At 45.8% G+C, this 22421-nt stretch overlaps 1 protein-coding gene across 30 annotated transcripts in view; it reads left to right on the top strand.

Annotated features, from left to right (window-relative positions):
- ARHGEF1 (Rho guanine nucleotide exchange factor 1) overlaps positions 1-22421 on the top strand; it is a 60962-nt gene that overhangs the window by 11145 nt on the left and 27396 nt on the right. For 25 of the 30 annotated variants that reach the window (XM_060693852.2, XM_060693846.2, XM_060693848.2 and 22 more), the window contains exons 2-10: positions 6565-6666; positions 7535-7618; positions 9513-9632; positions 10860-10961; positions 11214-11256; positions 16324-16429; positions 18113-18253; positions 20396-20425; positions 21549-21651. In XM_060693852.2, coding sequence (XP_060549835.2) covers positions 6640-6666; positions 7535-7618; positions 9513-9632; positions 10860-10961; positions 11214-11256; positions 16324-16429; positions 18113-18253; positions 20396-20425; positions 21549-21651 — 756 coding nt within the window. In that variant the 5' untranslated portion in view covers positions 6565-6639. Of the gene's footprint in view, positions 1-6564; positions 6667-7534; positions 7619-9512; positions 9633-10859; positions 10962-11213; positions 11257-16323; positions 16430-18112; positions 18254-19589; positions 19728-20395; positions 20426-21548; positions 21652-22421 lie in introns of those variants that run through there. The other 5 variants (XM_087876856.1, XM_087876858.1, XM_087876857.1 and 2 more) reach the window with 1 other exon arrangement.

The raw sequence follows: 22421 nt of genomic DNA on the forward strand, positions 1-22421 counted from the left end.
ACTTTTGAGACATAAGGACTTCAATTCCCCAGCTAGCGTTACGGCTGGGGAATTCTGGGAGTTGAAGTTTCCACCAAAGTTGAGAAACGCTACATTAAAGGATTAGGAACTTGCGTGACTCACTTGTCCTCACTTCTCAAAAGAAACCGGCGTGTGCTAATCTTACACCCCCACAGGTTCCCTGATCCCTCCAACCTGTTGTCTCCAGAAACATTTTACGAGTCGTTATACTTTGCCTCTTCTCTGGTAGAGTGGCAGCCGACGCTGACTTGTTTTCATTTGCAAAATTTCCATGTATTTGCTTCCCGCTCTCTTAAGGTTGGTGCTGGTGGGTGATAGGGTTGTGTCTTTTGCATGTGGTCTTTTGCAAGAGTGATATTCCCTGGTTAAAAGAGAGGACGTTGGCTTACCGCAGTTGTATTTTTGGGTGCTTCGATACACCGTTTTTGATCACGGTTTTTTTTGGCCTTGCCTAGGTACGTTTTATAGGAACTTTATTTGCCCATTCAAATAGCATGACTGTACGTAATGTTGGGCTAATTCCTACTGTAGCAAGGAAACAAAGAGATGGATTTAAAAAGAAAAGCTGGCTCACTAACATGCTTTTGTGTTCTCCAGACTGATCCTCTCTAGATGTATTAGCACAGCTCCCGTCCTCCTCTGTTGGCTGGGAATTACAATTGTTTGTTTGTATCCCGCCTTTATTATTATTATTTTTTACAAATAACTCAGAGCGGCAAACATATCCAACATTCCTTACACCTCCTATTTTCCACACAACAACAACCCCATGAGGTAGCTTTCACGGCTGACGCGGGACTAGAACTCCCAGTCGCCTGGTGATTGGTCCAAAAGTCAGCTAGTTGGCTTTCATGCCTAAAGCAGGACTAGAATTCCCAGTCTCCTGGTAATTGTCCAAAATCATGTAGCTTGCTTTCATGGCTAAGGCGGGACTAGAACTCCCAGTCACCTGGTGATTAATCCAAAAGTCACCTAGTTGGCTTTCATGGCTAAGGCAGGACTAGAACTCCCAGTCACCAAGGTGATTGTCCAAAAGTCACCTAGCTGGCTTTCATGGCTAAGGCAGGACTAGAACTCCCAGTCACCTGGTAATTGTCCAAAATCATGTAGCTTGCTTTCATGGCTAAGGCGGGACTAGAACTCACAGTCTCCTGGTGATTGATCCAAAGTCACCCAGCTGGCTTTCATGGCTAAAGCAGGACTAGAATTCCCAGTCTCCTGGTGATTGGCCCAAAGTCACCCAGATAGCTTTCATGACTAAGATGGGACTAGAACTCAGAGTCTCCTGGTGATTGGCCTAAAGTCACTCAGACAGCTTTCACAACTAAGATGGGACTAGAACTCCCAGTCTCCTGGTGATTGATCCAAAGTCATCCAGCTGGCTAAAATGGCTAAGGTGGGACTAGAACTCCCAGTCTCTTGCTTTCCAGCCTGGAGCCTTAACCAAAGCGATTGTTTCCAGCTCCTCTGAAAACCTAACAGGTTGTTCCCAAAGTTATATTTTTGGGCTGTAATTTGGCAGTTGTTGTCATTTCTTTTCCACTAAGCAAATCTTATGTGTGTTTATTGGCAGAAATCCAACAGTAGCTCAGCTTTTTCTACTAAGTACATCGGAATGTACATAAGAGAAATATCTTGAATTTATGGGTGTGTGCCTATGGCGGGATGACTGTTAAAACATTAACAACAACAACAACTCAGAATCTCTTTCAAGGAAAATATATCCTTAGCTGGAAGCTCTCTTGATTAAAACGTGAAATTCAGTTTCCAATTCAGCTCACTCCTGCATAGATATGCCTGCCTATTATAAAGCTACCAGTCCTCAAGAATGTTTTCTGTCCTGAGTTTGCATTTCTCGTTTTTTGTGGGCTGTCGGCGAGCCCAATGACAAAAGAAGACCCAGATTTTGATTTATTCTGTTTGAAGATGCCTTCTGGACTTAATTTCTATGTCTACAGGTGGCTAAATGATGAATCGCTTATGATGGGCCGGGTGTAAACATGTCCCGAAAGGAACTTCAGAATCTGGTTTCATTTAATTTGTGCAAATTTTATGGAGCCTCAAAACTTTTAGGTGCCAAAATTGCCTGCTAAAAAGCCCGTGGTTTTTCCATTAGGCGGCTGCAAGTAGCCACCCAGTCCTTAATGCCAGCTTTTCACTGTTCCTTTAAGAGGGACGCTGAGTCCTGAAAAAGGAATATAGATAGTCCCAGGAATGGGCTTTAAAAATTTTAGCAAGGGGTTTTCTGCCTGGTTTCTGGGTGGGCGTGGCCATGTTAGGCGTGGCCTAGTCGGTCTCCTGCACCATGGGGGGGGGCTTTTTGCCCTCCCCAGACTCCGGAGGCTTTTCTCGAGCCTCCGGGAGGGTGAAAACGGCCTTCCCAGGCTCTGGTGGCCCTCCCAAACTTCCAGTAGCTTTGTTTTTCGCCCTCCCCGAGCCTCCACGCACACCCTGCACCTACTTGCATCCAAAACAGGCCACATTGAAACTCCTAGGAAGGGTGGGGTGAGCAGGGCCAGTCAGGAGTGGGGTTTGGGGGGTTCTCCGAACTGCACAGAATCTTAGCTGGAGGTTCTGCCGAACCCCCAGAATGACTTACGATCATTCGTTTAGCAACTGTTCAAAATAACACCACCGCTGGAAAAAAAAGTGACTTACCACCATCGGCGCCTCCCCGTGGTCATGTGATCAAAATTTGACCTCTTGGCAACCATCTTGTATTTATAAAAGCTGCAGCATCCCAGGGACATCAGATCGCCATTTTGCAAACTGCTTCCGACAAGTGAAGTCAATTGGGGGTGGGGGGGTGGGTGGGAGGAGTCAGATTCACTTAACAACTACACAAGTCACTTTAACAACTTGCAGTGATTTGCTTAAGAACCGTGGCCAAAAGAGGTCGTAAAATCCGGTGGGGCTCGTAATCATCACCTTGCTTAGCCACAGAATTTTTGTTCCTAACTGGGGTTGTAAATCGAGGACTAGCTCAGTTTCCCGTTCTTGAAGGAGGATGTGCTGCTTAGTGGCCAAAAAAAAAAGCCCCGGGGCATGAAAAGAGGATCAGCTGAATCCTGATCGCTGTGTTATTTGGCCTCCTCTCCCCTTGAGGAGCATCGGTGTTTGGGGAGCCCTGGTGGCGCAGTGGTTAGAATGCAGTATTGCAGGCAAACTCTGCCCACGGTCTGGAGTTCGATCCTGACCGGCTCAAGGTTGACTCAGCCTTCCATCCTTCTGAGGTGGGTAAAATGAGGAGCCAGATCATTGGGGGCAATAGGCTGACTCTGTAAACTGCTTAAGAGTTGTAAAAGCACTGTGGAGCAGCATATAAGTCTAAGTACTTTTGCCCTTCCTTCCTTCCTTCTTTCCTCCCTCCCTTCCCTTCCCTCCCCTTCTATGGTGCGCAGTGGTTAGAATGCAGTATTTATTTTATTTTATTAGTCATATTTCTATGCCGCTCACTCTCCGAGGACTCTGGGCGTCTTACACCAAAGACAGTATACTAAATAGCATATTGCCCCCTAACAATCTGGGTCCTCATTTTACCCACCTCAGAAGGATGGAAGACTGAGTCAACCTTGAGCCGATGAGATTTGATCCACTGATCAAATTGCAGTATTGCAGGCTAACTCTGCCAACTGCCAGCAGTTCGAATCTCATCAGGCTCAAGGTTGACTCAGCCTTCCATCCTTCCGAGGTCGGTTGCTGGGGGTAATAGGCTGACTTTGTAAACCGCTTAGACACGGCTGTAAGGCACTATGGACTAGTACATAAATCTTAAATGCTATTGGCACAGGTAGTCCTCGACTTACAACAGGTTCATTTCGTGACCTTCGAAGTTACAACGGCACCGGAAAAAGTGACTTACGACCGTTTTTCAAACTTACGACCACTGCAGCATCTCCGTAGTCATGTGATCAAAATCCAGATGCTCGGCAGCTGGTTCCTACTTAGGACCGTTGCTGTATCCCAAGGTCATGCGATCCCCTTCTGCGACCTTCTCATAAGCTAAGTCAATGGGGAAGCCAGCTTCAGTTAACAACCAGGTTACCAACTTATCAACTGCAGTGATTCACGTAACAACTGTCATAAAATGGGGCAAAACTCACTTAACAAGTGTCTCTCTTAACAACAGAAATGTTGGGCTCGATTGTCGTAAGTCGAGGACTATGCTGTTTTAAGTGCTGTGAGTATTGCTATTGGACAGAATCCCACCTTACAGCCCTCCAGGATGCTGCAACGGGGTGCTGCTATTTTTTTTTTTCACAGTTGACCCATTTTTTCCCCTCCCCAACGGGAGCCCCTCCCTGCCTTAGTGCCAACCAGCCAGCCTGTTGGAAAAATGCCCTCTATGAGTCAGGCTGCCTATGGGGTGTGGACTTTCCCTACTGCCAGCCGCGTCTCTGAGGCCTCTTTGTAGGTAACAGAGGCAGCATTCATGCCACACTCACCTCCACCTAAGGCAGGAATTTCTGAGTAATGGGGGCTGAGGGGGGGTAGCTTGAATACCTTCCTGTGTATGAAATCTCCCCCCTGTTCTATACCTCTCTTTTTTTTTTGCCTATATCCCTGGAAATGGGTTGCAGTTGGAGTCGGCATTTGTCTTCTTCCCACACTCCAAACTAAACCAAGGTTGGATGTATTCAATCAGTTCTGGGAGTTGAAGTCCGAACCTCAAAGTTGTCAAGGTTTTATTTATTTATTTATTGGTTCGATTTATATGCCGCCCTTCTCCGGAGACTCAGGGCGGCTTACAATGCATTAAGCAACAGCCTTCATACTTTTGTATATACCTGCTTAGTAGGGCTTTCGGCCCTCCCTCAGTGGTGTTCTTTTTTATACAAAGTCATCTTATTGCCCCCACAATCTGGGTCCTCATTTTACCTACCTCGGAAGGATGGAAGGCTGAGTCAACCTTGAGCCTGGTGAGATTTGAACTTGCAGTAATTGCAGGCAGCTGGCAGCTAAGTGCTACTTTAACAGCAGTTTAGTCCGCTGCGCCACCAAGGCTCCTTAGGTTGGGTTTGGGGAAAGACTGTCTCTATCTGATGGAAGGTTGGACCTGCGTCTGGAATTCAGAGAAAACAAAACAAATATAGATAACGAAGGTTTTCAAATATCCCAGACCTTGGACATTTTATCACAGGAAAAGGGAAAAGCAGAAGCACCATTGTTGCTGTTGTTGTTGTTGTTAGTTGTGAAGTTGTGTCCGACCCATCGCGACCCCATGAACAACGTTCTTCAGGCCTTCCTGTCCTCTACCATCCTCTGGAGTCCATTTAAGCTCACGCCAACTGCTTCAGTGACTCCATCCAGCCACCTCGTTTCTGCCGTCCCCTTCTTCTTTTGCCCTCCATCGTTCACAGCATTAGGCTCTTCTCCAGGGAGTCCTTCCTTCTCCTTAGGTGGCCAAAGGATTTGAGTTTCCTCTTCAGGATCTGGCCTTCTAAAGAGCAGTCAGGGTTGATCTCCTCTAGGACTGACTGATTGGATTGCCTTGCAGTCCAAGGGACTCGCAGGAGTCTTCTCCAGCACCAGAGTTCAAAGGCCTCCATTCTTTGGCGCTCAGCCTTCCTTATGGTCCAACTTTCACAGCCATCCATTGCAACTGGGAAACCTTGACTATATGCACTTTTGTTAGCAGGGTGATGTCTCTGCTTTTTAGTATGCTGTCTAGATTTGCCATGGCTTTCCTCCGCAGGAGCAAGTGTCTTTTAATTTCTTGGCTGCAGTCCCCATCTGTGGTGATCTTGGAGCCCAGGAAAATAAAATCTGTCACTACCTCTATTTCTTCCCCATCCATTTGCCAGGAGAAACACCATAAACCATTGCAAATGTGAATGAACAAGGGTTGTATGCAAGGAGAGGCAATAAATTCAAGATGGCGGCTACCATTCTGGGTTTAAAATCCCTACTAAAGTCCAAACATGCCAGGCTGGGGAATTTGGGTTAGTGGAGTCCACGCATGCTGACTCAGTTGAAGTCCACAAGTGCTGGCTGAGGGAATTCAGATGGAAGGGGAATCTGCCCATCTTAAAATTGCTAAGCTCTATGCTGCAGCCACAACCCCAATTCGCTTCATTCCTATTTAAATCAATCAATCAGTCAATCGGACTACAGCTGGAAGGGAGCTTGGAGGTCTTCTACTCCCACCCTCTGCTCAAGCAGGAGAAACTCTATAATTTGAGACAAATGGAGCAGTATATAGGAAGTCCACAAATCTTAAAGTTGCCAGGTTTGGCAACATCTGATTTACAGATCATGGATTGGTGATAGAGGTTGTCCATTTTCCCACATCTGTCTGTCACAGGGTCTTTTGAAAGGATTCAGTAGTGGGACAAAAATGCCAAATCCAGTCTAAACATCTGGCTGACTGCAACGAACCATGATGATAATAATAATAATCATAATACATCAAAATATTATGACATCCTACATTCTTGGAAAGGACTTGATGCAAATGAAGGCCAATGCCAGCTAAAGAACAGGCATTTGTGACGTCACACTGTTGTGTATATTGTAATTATAATACTATTTTTGTGCCACTAGGTGTATGCTGATCCAGGCTATTTGGACACCCTGACTCAGGTGCTGGGGACCCTCTTTCCCCCCCAAGGGGGCAGAATGGAGTTAGAGGAGGGTTACAATGGAGTAAGTAATTGGCTGGGGTGTATTTGCAAATAGGATGGAGGGGCGTGCATGTGGATGGATGGATGGATAGCTAGATAGATAGATAGATGGCAGGCAGATAGATAGATGACAAATGACAGACAGATAGATAGAAACAGATGGATGACAGATGGATAGATAGATTTGGATGGATGGATGACACATAGATGACAGGAAGGTAGGTAGGTAGGCAGGCAGATGGACAGATAGATGACAGACACAGATAGATGAATGACAGGTAGGTAGGTAGATTGATACTGGTAGATGGATGGATGGATGACAGACGTATACCGTGTTTCCCCGAAAATAAGACCCTGTCTTATCTTTTTTTGAACCCTGAAATAAGCGCTTGGCCTTATTTTCGGAGAGGTCTTATTATTTTGGGCCGCGTGGAGCAAGACGGGGTTCCTCTTGCCGTCTTACCTGATTCCCAGCTCTGTCTCCCTAACCCTAACCAGAGGAAATGGCCAGGACCAGCTGCGCAAGCATTTAAATATTTTCAGGGAGGGCTTATTTTCAAAGAGGGGAGGGGCTTATTTTAGTACATGCGCTCAAAAGCCCAATTGAGCTTATTATCAGGGGATGTCTTATTTTTGGGGAAACAGGGTAGATAAATGACAGGTAGATGACAGACAGGTAGAAGGTAGGTAGGCAGGCAGGCAAGCAGACAGATAGATAAATGGCAGATGACAAGCAAACAGGCAGAGAGATAGATTGCAGATAGATAGATAGGTAGATTATATAGACAGACAGCCATGGCCCGGTAGTGGGCCGTAGCCTGGGGGGGGGCGGGGGTTGGTGACCCCTGGCCTAAATGACCTTGGGGATTTCTGGTGTTTTTTTTCTCCAGAGTTCAGCCCTGGGAGCTCAAGGGGGCATGGCTATGTCCATCATTGGTGCAGAAGATGAGGATTTTGAAAATGACATTGAACCTGTAAGTGGGAAAATTAGCAGAACAAACGCAAGAGGAGCCTTAAGAAAATTAAGAGGATAAAGTGGATCTCCTACATGGAATGGCAGAGGGATTAGGTTGGGGAAAAGCGTGGAAGAAATGACATTATAATGCATACAGATAGTCCTCAACTTATGACAGGTGATAAGCAGGCTCTGTTACAGTCGTAAATTGAGGACTAGCTATAGTTTATTGAATCATATGCCGGATATGGAAACGGAGGGGTCTCTCCTGCCCCATGATCAAGCTCAAGAGTTGTTTGTGACTCCGAGAATTATAGAATACAGAGGTGGGCAGGGAACTTGAAGATTATCTAGTCCAGGCATCTCCAACCTTGGCAACTTTAAGACTTGTGGACTTCAACTTCCAGAATTCTTCAACTCTGGAAGTTGAAGTCCACAAGTCTTAAAGTTGCCAAGCTTGGAAACCCCTGATCTAGTCCAATCTCCTGCCAAACGTGGGAATCTAGTACTTCCGTATTTCCAACCGAGATGGAACTACTCAGGAGGGAAAAATTTAGGAGTGAAAAAGAAACGGCTTCTTCATGAAACGTGAATTTAAATTATGAAGCTCACTGCTATCAAACTGGGATGACCCACAATTGTAGACACTTGGATAGGACTTTTAAAACCCGATCCTGGTTACTACCTGGTTGGGCAGAATCATAAATAGGCCATCTTCTCCATCATGGTAACTTGAAGATGTCTCAACCCAAGACATGGCTGGCTGGAGAATTCTGGGAGTTGAAGTCCACACATCTTCAAGCAGCCAAGATTGATAAACACTGCTCCACAAACACAACATTGAGTTGAACATGTAGCATAAAAGGCCAGATTTGATCAGCTGCTGGCCTGAATCCATCCTGAAGATTCTTCTGAAGTTAATGCTGGACGGGACAAAAACCACAGGAGGATCTGAACAGGAGATTGAAGAAACAGACAGCTGGCCTTATAGTGGCTGGATGAGGACATTCCATTCCCAAGGGTATTGAAGATGGCTAAGGAAGCTATTTCTGGTACCGATAGAAAAGAATATTTGTAGCTCAGGGCTGAACTGTGGGGCCCTTAGTGCTTTCAGAAGTTGGTGGTTTTCTCCTGAACGTTTCATTACCTAACTGGGTAACATCAGTGGTAGAAAGGAGTGGGATTTGCTCTTTGTTTTATATACTTACAGTATATACCCAGGGCAAGATACTACCATGTTTCCCTGAAAATAAGACCCTGTCTTATATTTTTTTGAACCCTGAAATAAGCGTTTGGCCTTATTGCCATGCGCTCAAAAGTCCGATTGGGCTTATTATCAGGGGAGGTCTTCTTTTGGGGAAAACAGGGTAGTATATAAAAATAATAGCAAACGCCACTCCCTTCTAGCATTGATGATGTTACCTAGTTGGGTAATGAAATGTCTGCAAGAAAACCAAGCTCAGGGAGCACTATGGACCCTATAGCTCCGGGGTGTCAAACTCGATTTCATCGGAGGCCGCATCAGGGTTCTGTTTGACCTTTGGGGGCCGGAGTAGGCGTGGCCAGCTCGACGTCACTTGTCTCAGGGGCGCCTGTGGCGGCCCGAACGCTCTGCCAGCGAAAACGGGATCCCGAGCTCCGTTTTCTGCTGCTATGGCCTCCTGCAACCCTCTGCCAGCGAAAATGCTCCGTTTTCGCTGGCAGAGGGTTGCAGGAGGCCATAGCAGCCGAAAACGGAGCTCGGGATCCCGTTTTCGCTGGCAGAGACCCCCGCGGGCCAGTCCTTCACTATTTCCCAAATACCAGCCATGTGCTTAATGCCCACATGGGATCCGGCCTCCCGGGGCCTTGAGTTTAACATCCCTGCTATAGCTATTTCTGATTTTTTTTCCTATTTTGGATTCTCTCCACAGTTCCAGCATCCGGACACTCAAACCAGCTTGTTCCAAAACCTGGAGATCCTGATGAAGCACCCTGCCTACTTGATGGTTTTCATACAACATGTGGTGTTGCAGTTCGATTCAAGCCCTGTGGTGAGCTGACAACATCCTTGTGTTGTGTTTCTTTTCACTGCAACTGCCTCAACTCCCTTCCTCTTCTGCACAGCTTCCCCCCACCCCGTAACCTACAACTTAACCACCGTGAAACACCACACCCTCTTCCACTGAAGCTGCTAGAGACGGATCCTCAAAGTTTAAACGTACATTGTGGCGCAACAGGCATTGAATGCACACATGTTCATGCCGGTACCGTTCACATTGATGTGTTAGGCCAGGAGTCGGCAACCTGCAGCTCTGGAGCCGCATGTGGCTCTTTCATCCCTCTGCTGCGGCTCCCTGTTACTCAAAATATGCGTCACAACCGCCAATGTGCAACACTCACCGGCACACGATTTATTGAGCTTTTCAACTCCTGGTAGGCCAACCATGGATAAATCCAAGAAAAGAAAAGTTTCAGAAGAAAATGGAACGTTTAATTCAACTACTTATGTTGGTTTTGTGGCCGCTCAAGAAATAGTCAGGCACGGGAAGGGTTTTGTGGCTCCCGGTGTTTTCTTTTCTGTGGGAAATGGGTCCAAATGGCTCTTTGAGTGTTTAAGGTTGCGGACCCCCTGTGTTAGGCTGTGCCGTGGATTGAGTTCCAAGGCAAAACGATGCTGGCTGGGAAACTCTGGGAATTGAAGTCCACGCATTTTAAAGTTACAAAGGTTGAGAAACACAGCTGTAGAAGAATCACTGATGCATTTCTTGCTGGACTGGATGAGTCTAGTATGACAGGAAGGGAAGTTGCATGATTCTTGCCACCCTCCTTAAGTAACATTAACGTGTGACATAATATAGTGGCAGTCTAACTGGCAATGGACAACAGAGATTGTTGTCAAGGGCGACAAAACATAACATGGTTATAAGTGTGAGGAAAAACACCTCCAAATAGAAAAATACAGCCTGGGACCCCATAATAAGTCCAGTATCCCTCCCATGTTTTCTGAGTTTGTGGCTGCTAGTTATATATCTTTTAAAAATTGCTAGAAAGGGTTGTCTATTTAAATGGGGGGAAATCTTCAGTCCCAATCGTGACAACCATTCTGATTTTTCAAGTCACTCCCTACATTCCAGTTTTAAGATGGAATGGCGGACTTCAATTCCCAGAATTCCCCAGCCATAACTACAGATGTTACCTAGTTGGGTAATGAAAACAACACAAGCTCAGTCTCTGTAGTAGCTTCTGTGGGTTTCCTTTAATATCTTCTCTCCCTGTAGCTCTGTTACCTGCACGTGGACCTCATCCTAAACCGCCTTGGGCCCAAGGAAGCCAAGAAGCATTTTGTGGATTTTTGCCATTCCTTCTTAGACAAAACTGGGGTGAGTAGACACCTGGGAAGACTTTTTGAAAAGAAAACTTCCACCCCAACTCTTTTGATAATTGGTAATGAAGGTCAGATTATTTTTCTTTCCCTTCCAGGTCAGATTTACATCACTTGTTCTCGTTCCCCTGGTTCACAGGGTAGTAAGAACTTATATAAAGGCTCCAGATAGTCTTCATGATTGATAGTTGCTTTATTTTCAGTCCCTGCATTCTTATCTGCTCCTTGCATTCTCTTATCTCTTTCACAGCTGCTGAGAGTCCCTGTTCCAAATGCTGTGCAGTTTGAACTGGGTAAGGGCCAACTTTTGTGAGGTATTTTGTTATATGATCTGGAACAGAGTTTATAAATGAATCAGATGTGAGCTGCAGAAATCCAGATGACTGCCAGAGGGCAGCAAAACATTCAAGCTTTTTTTAAAAAATCACTTTGCTGCCCTCTGGTGGTGATCTTGATTTTCACAGTCTAGATGAGATTGCCCTAAAGATTTGTGTAGCTTCTGCTGTGTTATACACCAGGGATCACCCACCTTGGAAACTTTAAGACTTGTGGACTTTTAACTCCCAGAGTTCCTCCGCCAGCTTTGCTTTCCGCCTTTCCTAACTGGATATTAGGGTTGTGTTCGCCGTATTAGCTGGGAGTTATGGAGTTGCAGTCTGAACACATCTGGAAGGGACATGGGTTGGAGAAAACTGATTTAAGCAATTATTTGCATAAATCTCTTTTGTTTGATTCTGTGCACACAATTCTTTCCTCTGTAGAACATATTCTGGCAGCTGGGGAAAATGGTTGTTGTTTTGGCCAGAGTGACTCATGTAAAATCTGGTTTAAATTGTGAATGCAATTGAAAAAAAATGGAACTATTTCAATTCGGATATTTGAACAGAATTCTTAACTTGGATCGGTTTGGTTTTGGCTTTCCGGATCGATTCAGAAACATGTATTCTTTCACCTCATTGGTTCAGGAGCATTTCAGTCCACACTCATCACATCACTTCAATTTTGGAAAGCGATTTGGCGTTTTAAACCAAATGACCCCTAAATCTTTGAATCCAATATTGGCTGATCTTACTTTTTCCCCATTCCTGCAAAATTGTGGAAAAGCCACCGGATTTCAGATGGTGCCATTGAATTGTGTTCATTACGGTTTTGTTAGATTGTTTACATGGAAAGAGTAAAGTTTTATAGCTCATTCGGATGCACATATTTCAGCCGCCTGAAGGGATGACTAGGGAACTCTGGGGGTTGACGTCCACAAGTCTTAAAGTCGCCCAGGTTGGACACCCCTGAAATTTTAGACAGAAGGAAAGGTGAAAATATCCCTTTGCACCTTTGAGGCCTTTGAACTCTGGTGCTGGAGAAGACTCCTGCGAGTCCCTTGGACTGCAAGGCGATCCAACTGGTCAGTCTTAGAGGAGATCAACCCTGACTGCTCTTCAGAAGGCCAGATCCTGAAGAGGAAACTCAAATCCTTTGGCCACCTAATGAGAAGGAAGGACTCACTGGAGAAGAGCCTAATGCTGGGAACGATTGAGGGCAAAAGAAAAAGGGGACGGCAGAGAACGAGGTGGCTGAATGGAGTCACTGAAGCAGTCGGCGTGAGCTTAAATGAACTCTGGGGGATGGTGGAAGACAGGAAGGCCTGGAGGAACATTGTCCATGGGGTCGCAATGGGTCAGACACGACTTCGCAACTAATAACAACACCTTTGAAAGTCAGTGTTCATCGCAAGGCTTGCTGCTAGGGAACAGCTGAGGGTCCCTAGGAGAGAAGGGGCAGGCATTACAATCTTGGGTCCACACACAACAATTGTGTTAACTTTCCACAGTGGTGCAAGACACGTGGTTGGTTCAGCTGCTGTTCCAGGCTGACTTTGATCCAAGCTGCAGGTCCCCAGTTCTGCCAGTCCCCCTCCTCTCCTCTCCTCTCCCCTCACCAACCCACCCAACCCTACACACACACACACACACACACACAAACAAACAAAACCCCTTGGTTTTGCTACAGCTGCTGGGACGGGTGAAACTAAATGAAAGACAGGAAGCTAAAGAGTTTAAAGAACAGTGGGGAGAGCCGCTGTTTTCCTGCCAACAATTAGCTCATCTCATCTGAGTTTTTTTTTCCTTCTCTTCTCTGCCATGCAGGGAAGGACAGGAGCCTGTTGGGGTGGGTGGGGGTGTAGGGCCATCTGGTTTCATAGCTTCCGAGTGTCACCTAGCGGCCACACCTGCAGGTTGCAACACCTGAGCAAAGCCACACACTTGGCGGGTGCCGAGGACACATACCAACACAAGCTCGGAAGGCTGTTTCCAACCCCCCCCCTTTTTTTTCCACTCAAAGGGATCCTGAAATGGCAGGAGGGGTTAGGAGGTCAGTTGGAAGCTCTGTAGGCAGAGCATGAATCTCATTTCCAGGGTGGGGAAGAGCTTTGAGCTGTGCAGAAAGCACTTCTTGCCCAAAAGACTAAGGAGGGGAAGGGCTGAGAGACATCCTGTCACTGTTTTCTGTAAAGAAGATCTCTTAGTTGTACAGAGAGGAGAGAGAGAATGAGAGACAAAGAAAGAGAATGAGAGAGAGGGGGAGGGAGGGAGCGAGAGAGAGAGGAAGAGAGAGAATGAGAGAGAGGAGAGGGAATGAGAAAGAACTAGAGAGAGAGGAGAGAATGAGAGAGGAGAGGGAATGAGAGAGAGAGAAAGAGAGAATGAGGGAGAGGGAGAGAGGGAATGAGAGATAGAGAAAGGGAGAGAGAAAGAGGAGGGAATGAGAGAAAGGGAGAGAGAAGAGGGAATGAGAGAGAAAGAGAGGAGAGGGAATGAGAGAGACGGAGAGAGAGGGAATGAGAGAGCGAGAAAGAGGGAGAGGAGAGGGAATGAGAGAGAGGGAAAGAGAGAGAGAGTGAAAGAGGAGAGAATGAAAGAGAAGGGGGGGGGAGAGAGAAGCTGAGACATAGCTGAGGTTCCTGATTTAGAAAAAGTTGCCAGAAACTCTCATTTTATTTATGTTGAGCATAAGTATTTATTTATTTATTTTAGAGTTTTTTTTTTAAATCCCGCCTTTATTTTTATAAACAAGTCAAAGCTAGGAATATACCTAATACTCCGTCCTCTTCTTATTTTCACAACAACAACCCTGTGAGGTGGATTGAGCCGAGAGCGAGAGGGATTGGCCCAAAGTCATCCAGTTGTCTTTCATGCCTAAGGCAGAACTAGAACTCGCTGTCTCCTGGTGATTGGGCCCAAATCACCCAGCTGACTTTCATGCCTAGGGCAAGACTAGAACTCACAGCCTCCTTTTTTCTAGACTGGCGCCTTCACCACTGGACCAGTATAGAATAAATGCATATTAAATAACTGCAAACCTTTAGCAAGTGGTAGGACTCTAATCCTAGAGGGAGAAGTGAGAATTCTCCAGCCAGCAATTCTGGAAGTTGGAAGTCCAAATAATTTTTGAAGTTGCCAAGGTTGAAAAAAAAAACGCTGCCATAACTATGAATAGCTTTCTCTCTCCCTCGCCAATATTTTTCCACATGTTCTTATTTTTGATCTGAGATACATCTCGGGCCTCACCAGATCACCGCCCTATGGATCTCACTGCAGAAGAGATCAACTGCAGATCAAACCCAGAATTGTTCCCTCTTCCATGTGTTGGAGAGGAGCATATGTCTTCCGACAGCTGCACCACCCACCCTACAAATTGTTGCCTTGTAATTCTAAGCAAGGGTTTGTTTTTTTCCTGCTCCCGGGACAACTTCCTTTATGGGAGCAAATCAGGGACCGTGGCATGGGAGCAGCTGCGAACAATTTGCCTTGCTCTTGCTGTGTATGCACAAAGATCACAGGCGAGGTCCCTCCCTTTGGAAGGGGGCTTCAAATCCCCCAGTGGTTCCCAGCTCACCACAGCAGACCAAGCCCTCCTATTTATCCTGCAGGCCAGTTGCCAAGACAGCTGGGAAAGCTTTGGGGAGATATATACTAGGTTTATGTCATGTCCTCTCTTTCGGTCTGCGTCTTTCTTTATTGCTGTATTTGTACAAATATAGCAGCAAAACTATCCCCCTGGACTTGGAAGTGCCGCTAACCACACACACACACACACAAAAAGTCCGAGCGATGCAGCGTTTCACAGGGGCTCTTTATGGCTGGATGAATTTAGATGTGGGATGGAACAGGAAGGAAATCTCCACCAAGAATCTTGGTGAATTGGAGCCGTGGAAAATCCACGTTGGAAATGGATTCTTTCAGTGTCGAACTGACAAAATCTTTGCAATCTTCGGCTAGCCTAAGGCTGGGAAACTTGAGGTTGCCGATAGAAGAGAATATTTGTAGTTCAGGGTTGAAGTATGGGGTCCCTGGTGCCCTCTGAGTTTGGTGGTTTTATTGCAGATGTTTCATTAACTAGAGAATATCATCAGAACTAGAGAGAGATTTATGGAGAGGAGGAGGAGGAGGAGGAGAAGGACTGTGAGGTCCTTCGTGTTCTCTGAGCTTGGTGGTTTTCTTGCAGACGTTTCATTACCCAACGAGGTAACATTATCAGTGCTAGAAGGGAGCAGGGTTTGCAAAGTGGAGGAGGAGAAAGACTGGGGGGTCCTTGGTGCTCTCTGAGCTTGGTTATTTTCTTGCAGATGTTTCATTATACCAGACTAGGCGGTGCCATCAGTGCTAGAAGGGAGAGGAAATTCCACTTCCTTCTATCACTGATGAAGTTACCTAGTTGGGTAATGAAATGTCTGGAAGAAAAACCAAGTTCAGAGCGCATGAAGGACCTCATTCTCCTCCGAAACTCTACTTCAGTGATGGCGAACCTTTTCGGCATTGAGTGCCCAAACCCCGCACCGGAAATCCGAAGATCAGCTGGCTGGCGCGCGCATGCCTGTTTTTTGGCTGTTTATGGCCACTTTTCGGGCCGTTTTCCGGCCATTTTTCTGGCTGTTTTCAAGCCGCCTGAAAAATGGCCGGAAAACAGCCTTTTTGGGGGTGTTTTGGGACATTTTTCAGGCCGTTTTCAGGCTGGTTCCCTCGAAGACCAGCTGGCTGGCGTGCTGGAAACCAGAAGAGAAGCTAGTGATGGCACGTGTGCCCACAGAGAGGGCTCTGCATGCCGCCTCTGGCACGCGTGCCATAGGTTTGCCATCACAGCCCTTCTCCCTTCTTTGCACTGAAGAAGTTACCTAGTTTGGTAATGAAATGTCTGGAAGAAACAATCAAGCTCAGAGTGCATCAAGGACCCCACAGAACTTGGGGTTATGTATTGCATAGGGCCCTTGTGGCTCTTTTTCCTTGCCCCCAAAGCTGTCTTAAACCGTGATTGCCGAACATTGGCTGTAAGTTTTAGGTTTTTTTCCTCTTCTCTGATTGCAGACCGAAACAGGCCTGATCTCATCCCGGAAGACCAACTGAAAAAATATTTGCAGGACATCCAATCCTTTCAAGAAATGGAGATCTCCCAGCAGTTGGAAGACTTCAGGTTTGCAGTCGACAATTCTCAAGACCCCCTCCCAAAAAGGCTTCGCTGCACCTCCCGACAATCAAAATCACAAGCCGGAGGTCCCAAATACCAGCCATGTGGCATTGTGCTTAATGCCCACATGGGATTCATTTTATGATGGCAACCGGAAGTGCTAGAACTGCTGTCACTAAGTGGCACATTTTACCGACCACATCACTTAATAATGGAAATTCTAGCTTCAATCACCGTTGTTAAGTGAGGACTGCCTATAATTTGGTCAAAAAGTTTAAGAACCACCATTGGCAGAAGGAGTTGGGTAATCTGAACTTGGCTTGTCAGGGAATTGTTCGACAGGTGCCCAAATGAAGTCAGAAACGCTGACAGAAATTTATAGTTTTATATATATTCTATTTTTTAAATTTTGTATTGTATGTGTTTTTATTGTTTGGCTGTGCACCGCCCTGAGTCCTTCGGGAGTAGGGCGGTATAGAAATCTAATAAATAATAATAAATAATAATAATAATATATGAATATATTTAACATCTGGATTTACAGCAGACAAGATAGTCAGGTAAATGGGTGCACTGTGAGGTAAATCACAAAGCACACAGATGAAAAAAGGCGGGTAAAAAGGAAACTCCCCCTTTACATCCACAGTAACCAATCGCAGCGCAGCTTGCCTCAGGCATGAGTCAGTCCCCTCCAATCAATCAATCACAACGGTGTGATTTGGCTCACTGTTCAATCTCACTACTCCAGCTACTAAATTTAAATATCTTAATAAGGCTTTTGATTCCAAAAGCTAGAAATAAGTGACTGAGTTAATTGTAAGGATGGGTTGTGTTGTAGATTCAAAGAGGAAAGGAAACTTTTGAGGGGGCCTACAACCCCTATTAGTGCTCCCTTAAAGAGGCTTCAGCTTTTCTCAGCTTTGCCCAGTACAGCAAAGTCCTAGGAAATGTATAGTATAGTAATAGTAATAATATAGTTATAGTATAGTTATAGTAATAGTATAGTTATAGTAATAGTATAGTAATAGTATAGTAATAGTAGTATAGGAAATAAGTGGTACCAGCAAAGTGTGGAGAAGTTGTCACAGCTGACCACCCTGGTGCACAGATAGTCCTCAACGTATGACAAATTCTAGAATCAGAATTTCCATTACTAAGCAAGGCGGTGGTGAAGTGACTTGCGCCCCGATTTTACAATCTTTTTTTTTTACCAGGGTTGTTAAGTGAATCATGCAAGTCGTTAAGAGAATCCGGCTTCCCCCATTGACTTTGCTTGTCGGAAGGAAGCCTTCTAGGGGAGAAAAAAATCACCATGCTGGCCACATGACCACAGAAGTGTCTTCAGACAATGCTGGCTCCCTCGACTAAGACTAAGAGCCTCACTCTCTCTAGAGTCGGCACAAGTTTATCTTTTATGTTACACAAACTCAGTGTGTTGTGTGAACCATCATTGATGGCTTCAGGCAGCAATGGGCAACTAGGCTGGGAAAAGCATTTGCACAGCTTGCTAGCATTGGTTAGTTTCACACTTAATTAGGTTTCTCTGTAGCTTATCGTGTTGTGCTCAGAGCTCCGCTGATGACTCCGAGCTTTGTGCCAGCTCTGGAAATGGATTTAATTCAGTCGAATTAAATCTATTAACGCCATCCAACGTACAGCGCTCGACCGCCTGTTCTTTTGTTTCCGCAGGGAAAAAAGGAAAATGGGAATGACCCCAGGAGAGAAGGAGCTTTTCGAACTGGAAGGCTATCGGACCAAAGACAAAGGCATCAGAGAGGCCAAAGAGAAACAGCTGGCCGAACAGCTGATGGTCAAACTGGAGGAGATGCAGTGAGTGACATTCTCCTGGCTTATACTGCTATGCATAGACTGTTAGCTTGCCCTTTCAGCTTCCTCCTTCACCATAGCAGAGATGGTGTTCCTTCTTCGATGTTGTGCTGGCTACAGTCAAGACCTTGTACCCTTCTTCTTGCGCCCCGTGAGCCCTTTCTGCAACCTTGCATCTCTTCCGGGCGCCATCTTGACTCCTAGGTTTTGTCACCATGCTTAGGAAGATGGCCTCTCACATCCATCAGAGCAGGCTGGGAAAGAGTCCTAAATGGGACCTCACCTCCATACCTAGCTGCAGGTGTCACCTTCCCGTTTGTGGGCCCCACACGGAGGATTTTGTCTCTTCCGTTGGGGGCCTGCAGCTGGGGTGGATGCAGAAAACACCCATCGTTCTCAACAACCAAGGAGAGAAGCAACTAAGGAGAAACTTGCTGACAGTGAGAACAATTAACCAGTGGAACAACTTTGAAGTTGTGAATGCTTCAGCACTGGAGGTTTTTAAGAAGAGATTGGACAGCTATTTGTTTGAAATAGTTTAGGGCAGTGATGGCGAACTTTTTCGGGGCCGAGTGCCCAAACTGGAACATGGGGAAATGCAAAGACCAGCTGGCTGGGGTGTACATTCCCTTTTTTTGGCTGCTTTCGGGCCGTTTTCAGGCTGTTTTTCTGATTGTTTTCAGGCCGTTTTCTGAGCTGTTTTAGGCCATTTTCCGGCCGTTTCTGGGCCATTTTCAGGCTGTTTTTCAGGCCATTTTCTGGTGCTCCTGCACCCGCGAAGACCAGCTGTGCACCGGAAACCAGAAGAGCAGCTGGCGTGCCCACAGAGAGGGCTCTTCGTGCCACCTATGGCATGCGTGTCATAGGTTCGCCATGATAGGTATAGAGTTTCCTGCTTGAGCAGGGGGTTGGACTAGAAGACCTCCAAGGTCCCTTCCAACTCTGTTAGTTTGCAACCATTTGACTTTGAGTAGCTGTCTCTGCCGGTCTGCCTTTGTAGTGGACTATCCTCTATTCTATTCCAGCTGCAGATCCCATCCAAGGTTTCTATTTCAAGCAAGCTCCCCCTCTCCCTGCCAATCGGGATCTCCTTCCTAGCCCTTTTTTTCCTCCCATCCCTTTTTTCCCAAGGATGGAGCCTCTGGTTCTGGCAACCATCCCATCAGGGCTGGGATGAGAGCGAAGAGCCAGCCAGATCATCAGTGGCGTCCCTGGCAAATCCCTGCCGAATAATAGGATCCAGCTGGCAGGAGGGGAGGAGAAGAGGGGGGGAATGTTCCCCACCCATCCCGGGATGTTGCCTCTGGTTGCATCATCCTTGCCGAGTGTATAAACGCTCCTGGCGGACCCCTTCCCCCTCCAGTTGCTGTATGCCAGTCCATCCAGCAGTCGCTTTCTCTCCGCCAGACAGAACATGTTTATTTGCCTTTTGAATACTTTTCTGCTTCTACTGAGCAAAAATGGGGCTGTATTACCGGTGAGTTTTCCAGAAACGAAAAGAGGGGTGGCGTGGGGCATTGGGTGGCTTTGAGAGGCTGCTGTCCCAGAGGGAGAAAGGGGGCATCACTCTTGGGTGGAGGGCCAGGCATCCTGTTATCTTCCAGAGGCTTTGAACCACAATTCCCCATCAGCCTCAACCGGCAACAAGGGATGATGGGAGTGGATCCCAAAGAACTAGCAGATCAAATAGTTAAAGCCGAGGTGGCGCAGTGGTTAGAGTGCAGTACGGCAGCTACTTCAGCTGATTGCTAGTTCAGCAGATCAGCAGATCAAATCTCACCAGGCTCAAGGTTGACTCAGCCTTCCATCCTTCCGAGGTGGGTAAAATGAGGACCCAGATTGTTAGGGGGCAATATGCTATTTAGTCTACTGTCTTTGGTGTAAGCCGCCCAGAGTCCTCGGAGAGTGGGCGGCATAGAAATATGACTAATAAAAATAAATAAATAAATAAAATAAAGGCAGAGAGTGGCAGAGGACAGAGGGTTGAAATCCCCACTTCCTCGTAGCACTGTAGGCCAGCTGTTAACCTCTGGATAAACAGCTGGGTTGGAAGGATTGCAAAGGTAGCCCGAATGTGTCTTTCGCTTCCTGATTTTCTTTTTTTTTTTTTTTCCTTTTCTCTTTTCCTCTCCCCGTTGGTTCCAGCCTCACCATTTCTGCCGACGAGGAAAAAAGGTAGGCGACCAACAGGTGCAGAGTGGTTTTTCTGTGTGTGTGTTTCTGGAAGGGGGGGGCGCGGAAATACACTTTTGCACTCCCCTACATGCAACCGGATGTGGCTTTGCAGCACATTGAGTTCTGTGTCTCAGGAAGTTGGAGGAGGGGAAGAAGAGAAACAGTCATTTAACCCTTCCAGGTTTTGGTCTGAGAAAGTCCTGGCTGCATAAAAGCATCAGAATCAACTTTCACCAATGTCCTGACCATTTGCTCACACTGCAAGTGGTCCTCGACTTACGACCACAATTGAGCCCAAAATTTCTAAGTTGCTAAGCGAGACAGTGGTTCAGTGAAATTTTTTTTTGCCCCATTTAACGACCTTCCTTGCCACCGTTGTTAAAGCGAATCACTGATTCAGTTGTTAATTGAATAATACTTTTGCTAAGTGCATCCGGCTTCCTCATTGATTTTGCTTGTCAGAAAGTCTCAAAAGGGAAATCCCGGGACACTGCAACCGTCATAAATACGAGTCAGTTGCCAAGCGTCTGAATTTTGAGCATGGGAATCTTGCAACAGTTGTTAAGTGTGAAAAATGTCATAAGTCACTTTTCTCAGTGCTGTTGTAACTCTGAACTGTCACTAAATGAACTGCCATAAATCGAGGACCACCTGTAGTCAGGAGTGTCTCTCTGGATGCATGACCTCACTTGTTGCCCCTCCCCCATTGGTGACCCGGATCACACTTCCCAAAATCAGCAGGGGAAGGGGGCGAGAACTGTGGAACGTAACAGATTTGTGAATTGGAAAGTATCTTAAGCGCTCTTCTTCTTTTTGCCAAATCTTGCTTAGATTTTCCACACGCATAGGCATATTTAGCAAAAGGAAAAAGGAAAAAGAAAAAAAGCAGGTTTCTTAGTAACTCTCAGGGCTGGAAAAAGGAAGTAATGCGAGGCAGGTCACAACAAAGTTGTTTACTCCTGCTGTATATGTGTCGAGTCCCTGTTCAATTAAGCGTCTTTGTTTCTGCATTTGGTTGTGTCTTTTTAACCAGATACTGCCTTGAATCTTCTGAGCTGGCAGCCTTGTACAGTGTGTTTTGCATTAACTTGAACAATCGTTTTCCTCTGCTCTGTCCTTTTAGCTCTGCCATCTTTACCGCCATCGTCACCTATATGAAGCATCTGGGGGTTAAGACAAAGACAGCCGATAACAAGAAGTCGAAAGCTAACTTTTTCCGCAAAAAGGTAGGCTTAAAGAGGATAACAGAGTTGGAAGGAACCTTGGAGGTCTTCTAATCCGGCCCCTTTCTCAAGCAGACTTCGAAATAATTGGTGTATTAAAACAAAATAGAATTAGATTTTTAATGCAAGAAGTTCTCTTTGGGATTCGGGCAAGGGTAGTACTCAAGAACTGAGTTGACGAACTCCTTCTGCCACTCACCACTGTTTTCTTTATACTACTATTGCTCAATTTTGGCAACCTTGAGACATGTGGACTTCAACTCCCAGAATTCCCTAGCCAGCATGGCTCACTGGAGAATTCTGGGAGTTGAAGTCCACCCATCTAGAATAATAGAATAGAATAGAATAGAATAGAATAGAATAGAATAGAATAGAATAGAATAGAATAGAATAGAATAGAATAGAATTTTATTGGCCAAGTGTGATTGGACACACAAGGAATTTGTCTTAATGCATATGCTCTCAGTGTATATAAAATAAAAGATACGTTAATCAAGAATCATAAGGTATAATGATAATCATAGGTTACAAATAAACAATCAAATCATATTAGGAAACAGTGAACATAAATCATAAGGATACAAGCAACAAAGTTACAGTCATACAGTCATTAGTGGAAGGAGATGGGTGATAGGAACGATGAGAAGATTAATAGTAGTGCAGACTTAGTAAATAGTTTGACAGCGTTGAGGGAGTTATTTGTTTAGCAGAGTGATGGCATTCAGGAAAAAACTTAAAAGGGCCAAGGTTGAGAAACGATGCTGGCTGGGGAA

Source organism: Pantherophis guttatus, chromosome 10 (assembly GCF_059756535.1).
Source record: "Pantherophis guttatus breed Tessera chromosome 10, ASM5975653v1, whole genome shotgun sequence".
Taxonomy (NCBI): domain Eukaryota; kingdom Metazoa; phylum Chordata; class Lepidosauria; order Squamata; family Colubridae; genus Pantherophis; species Pantherophis guttatus.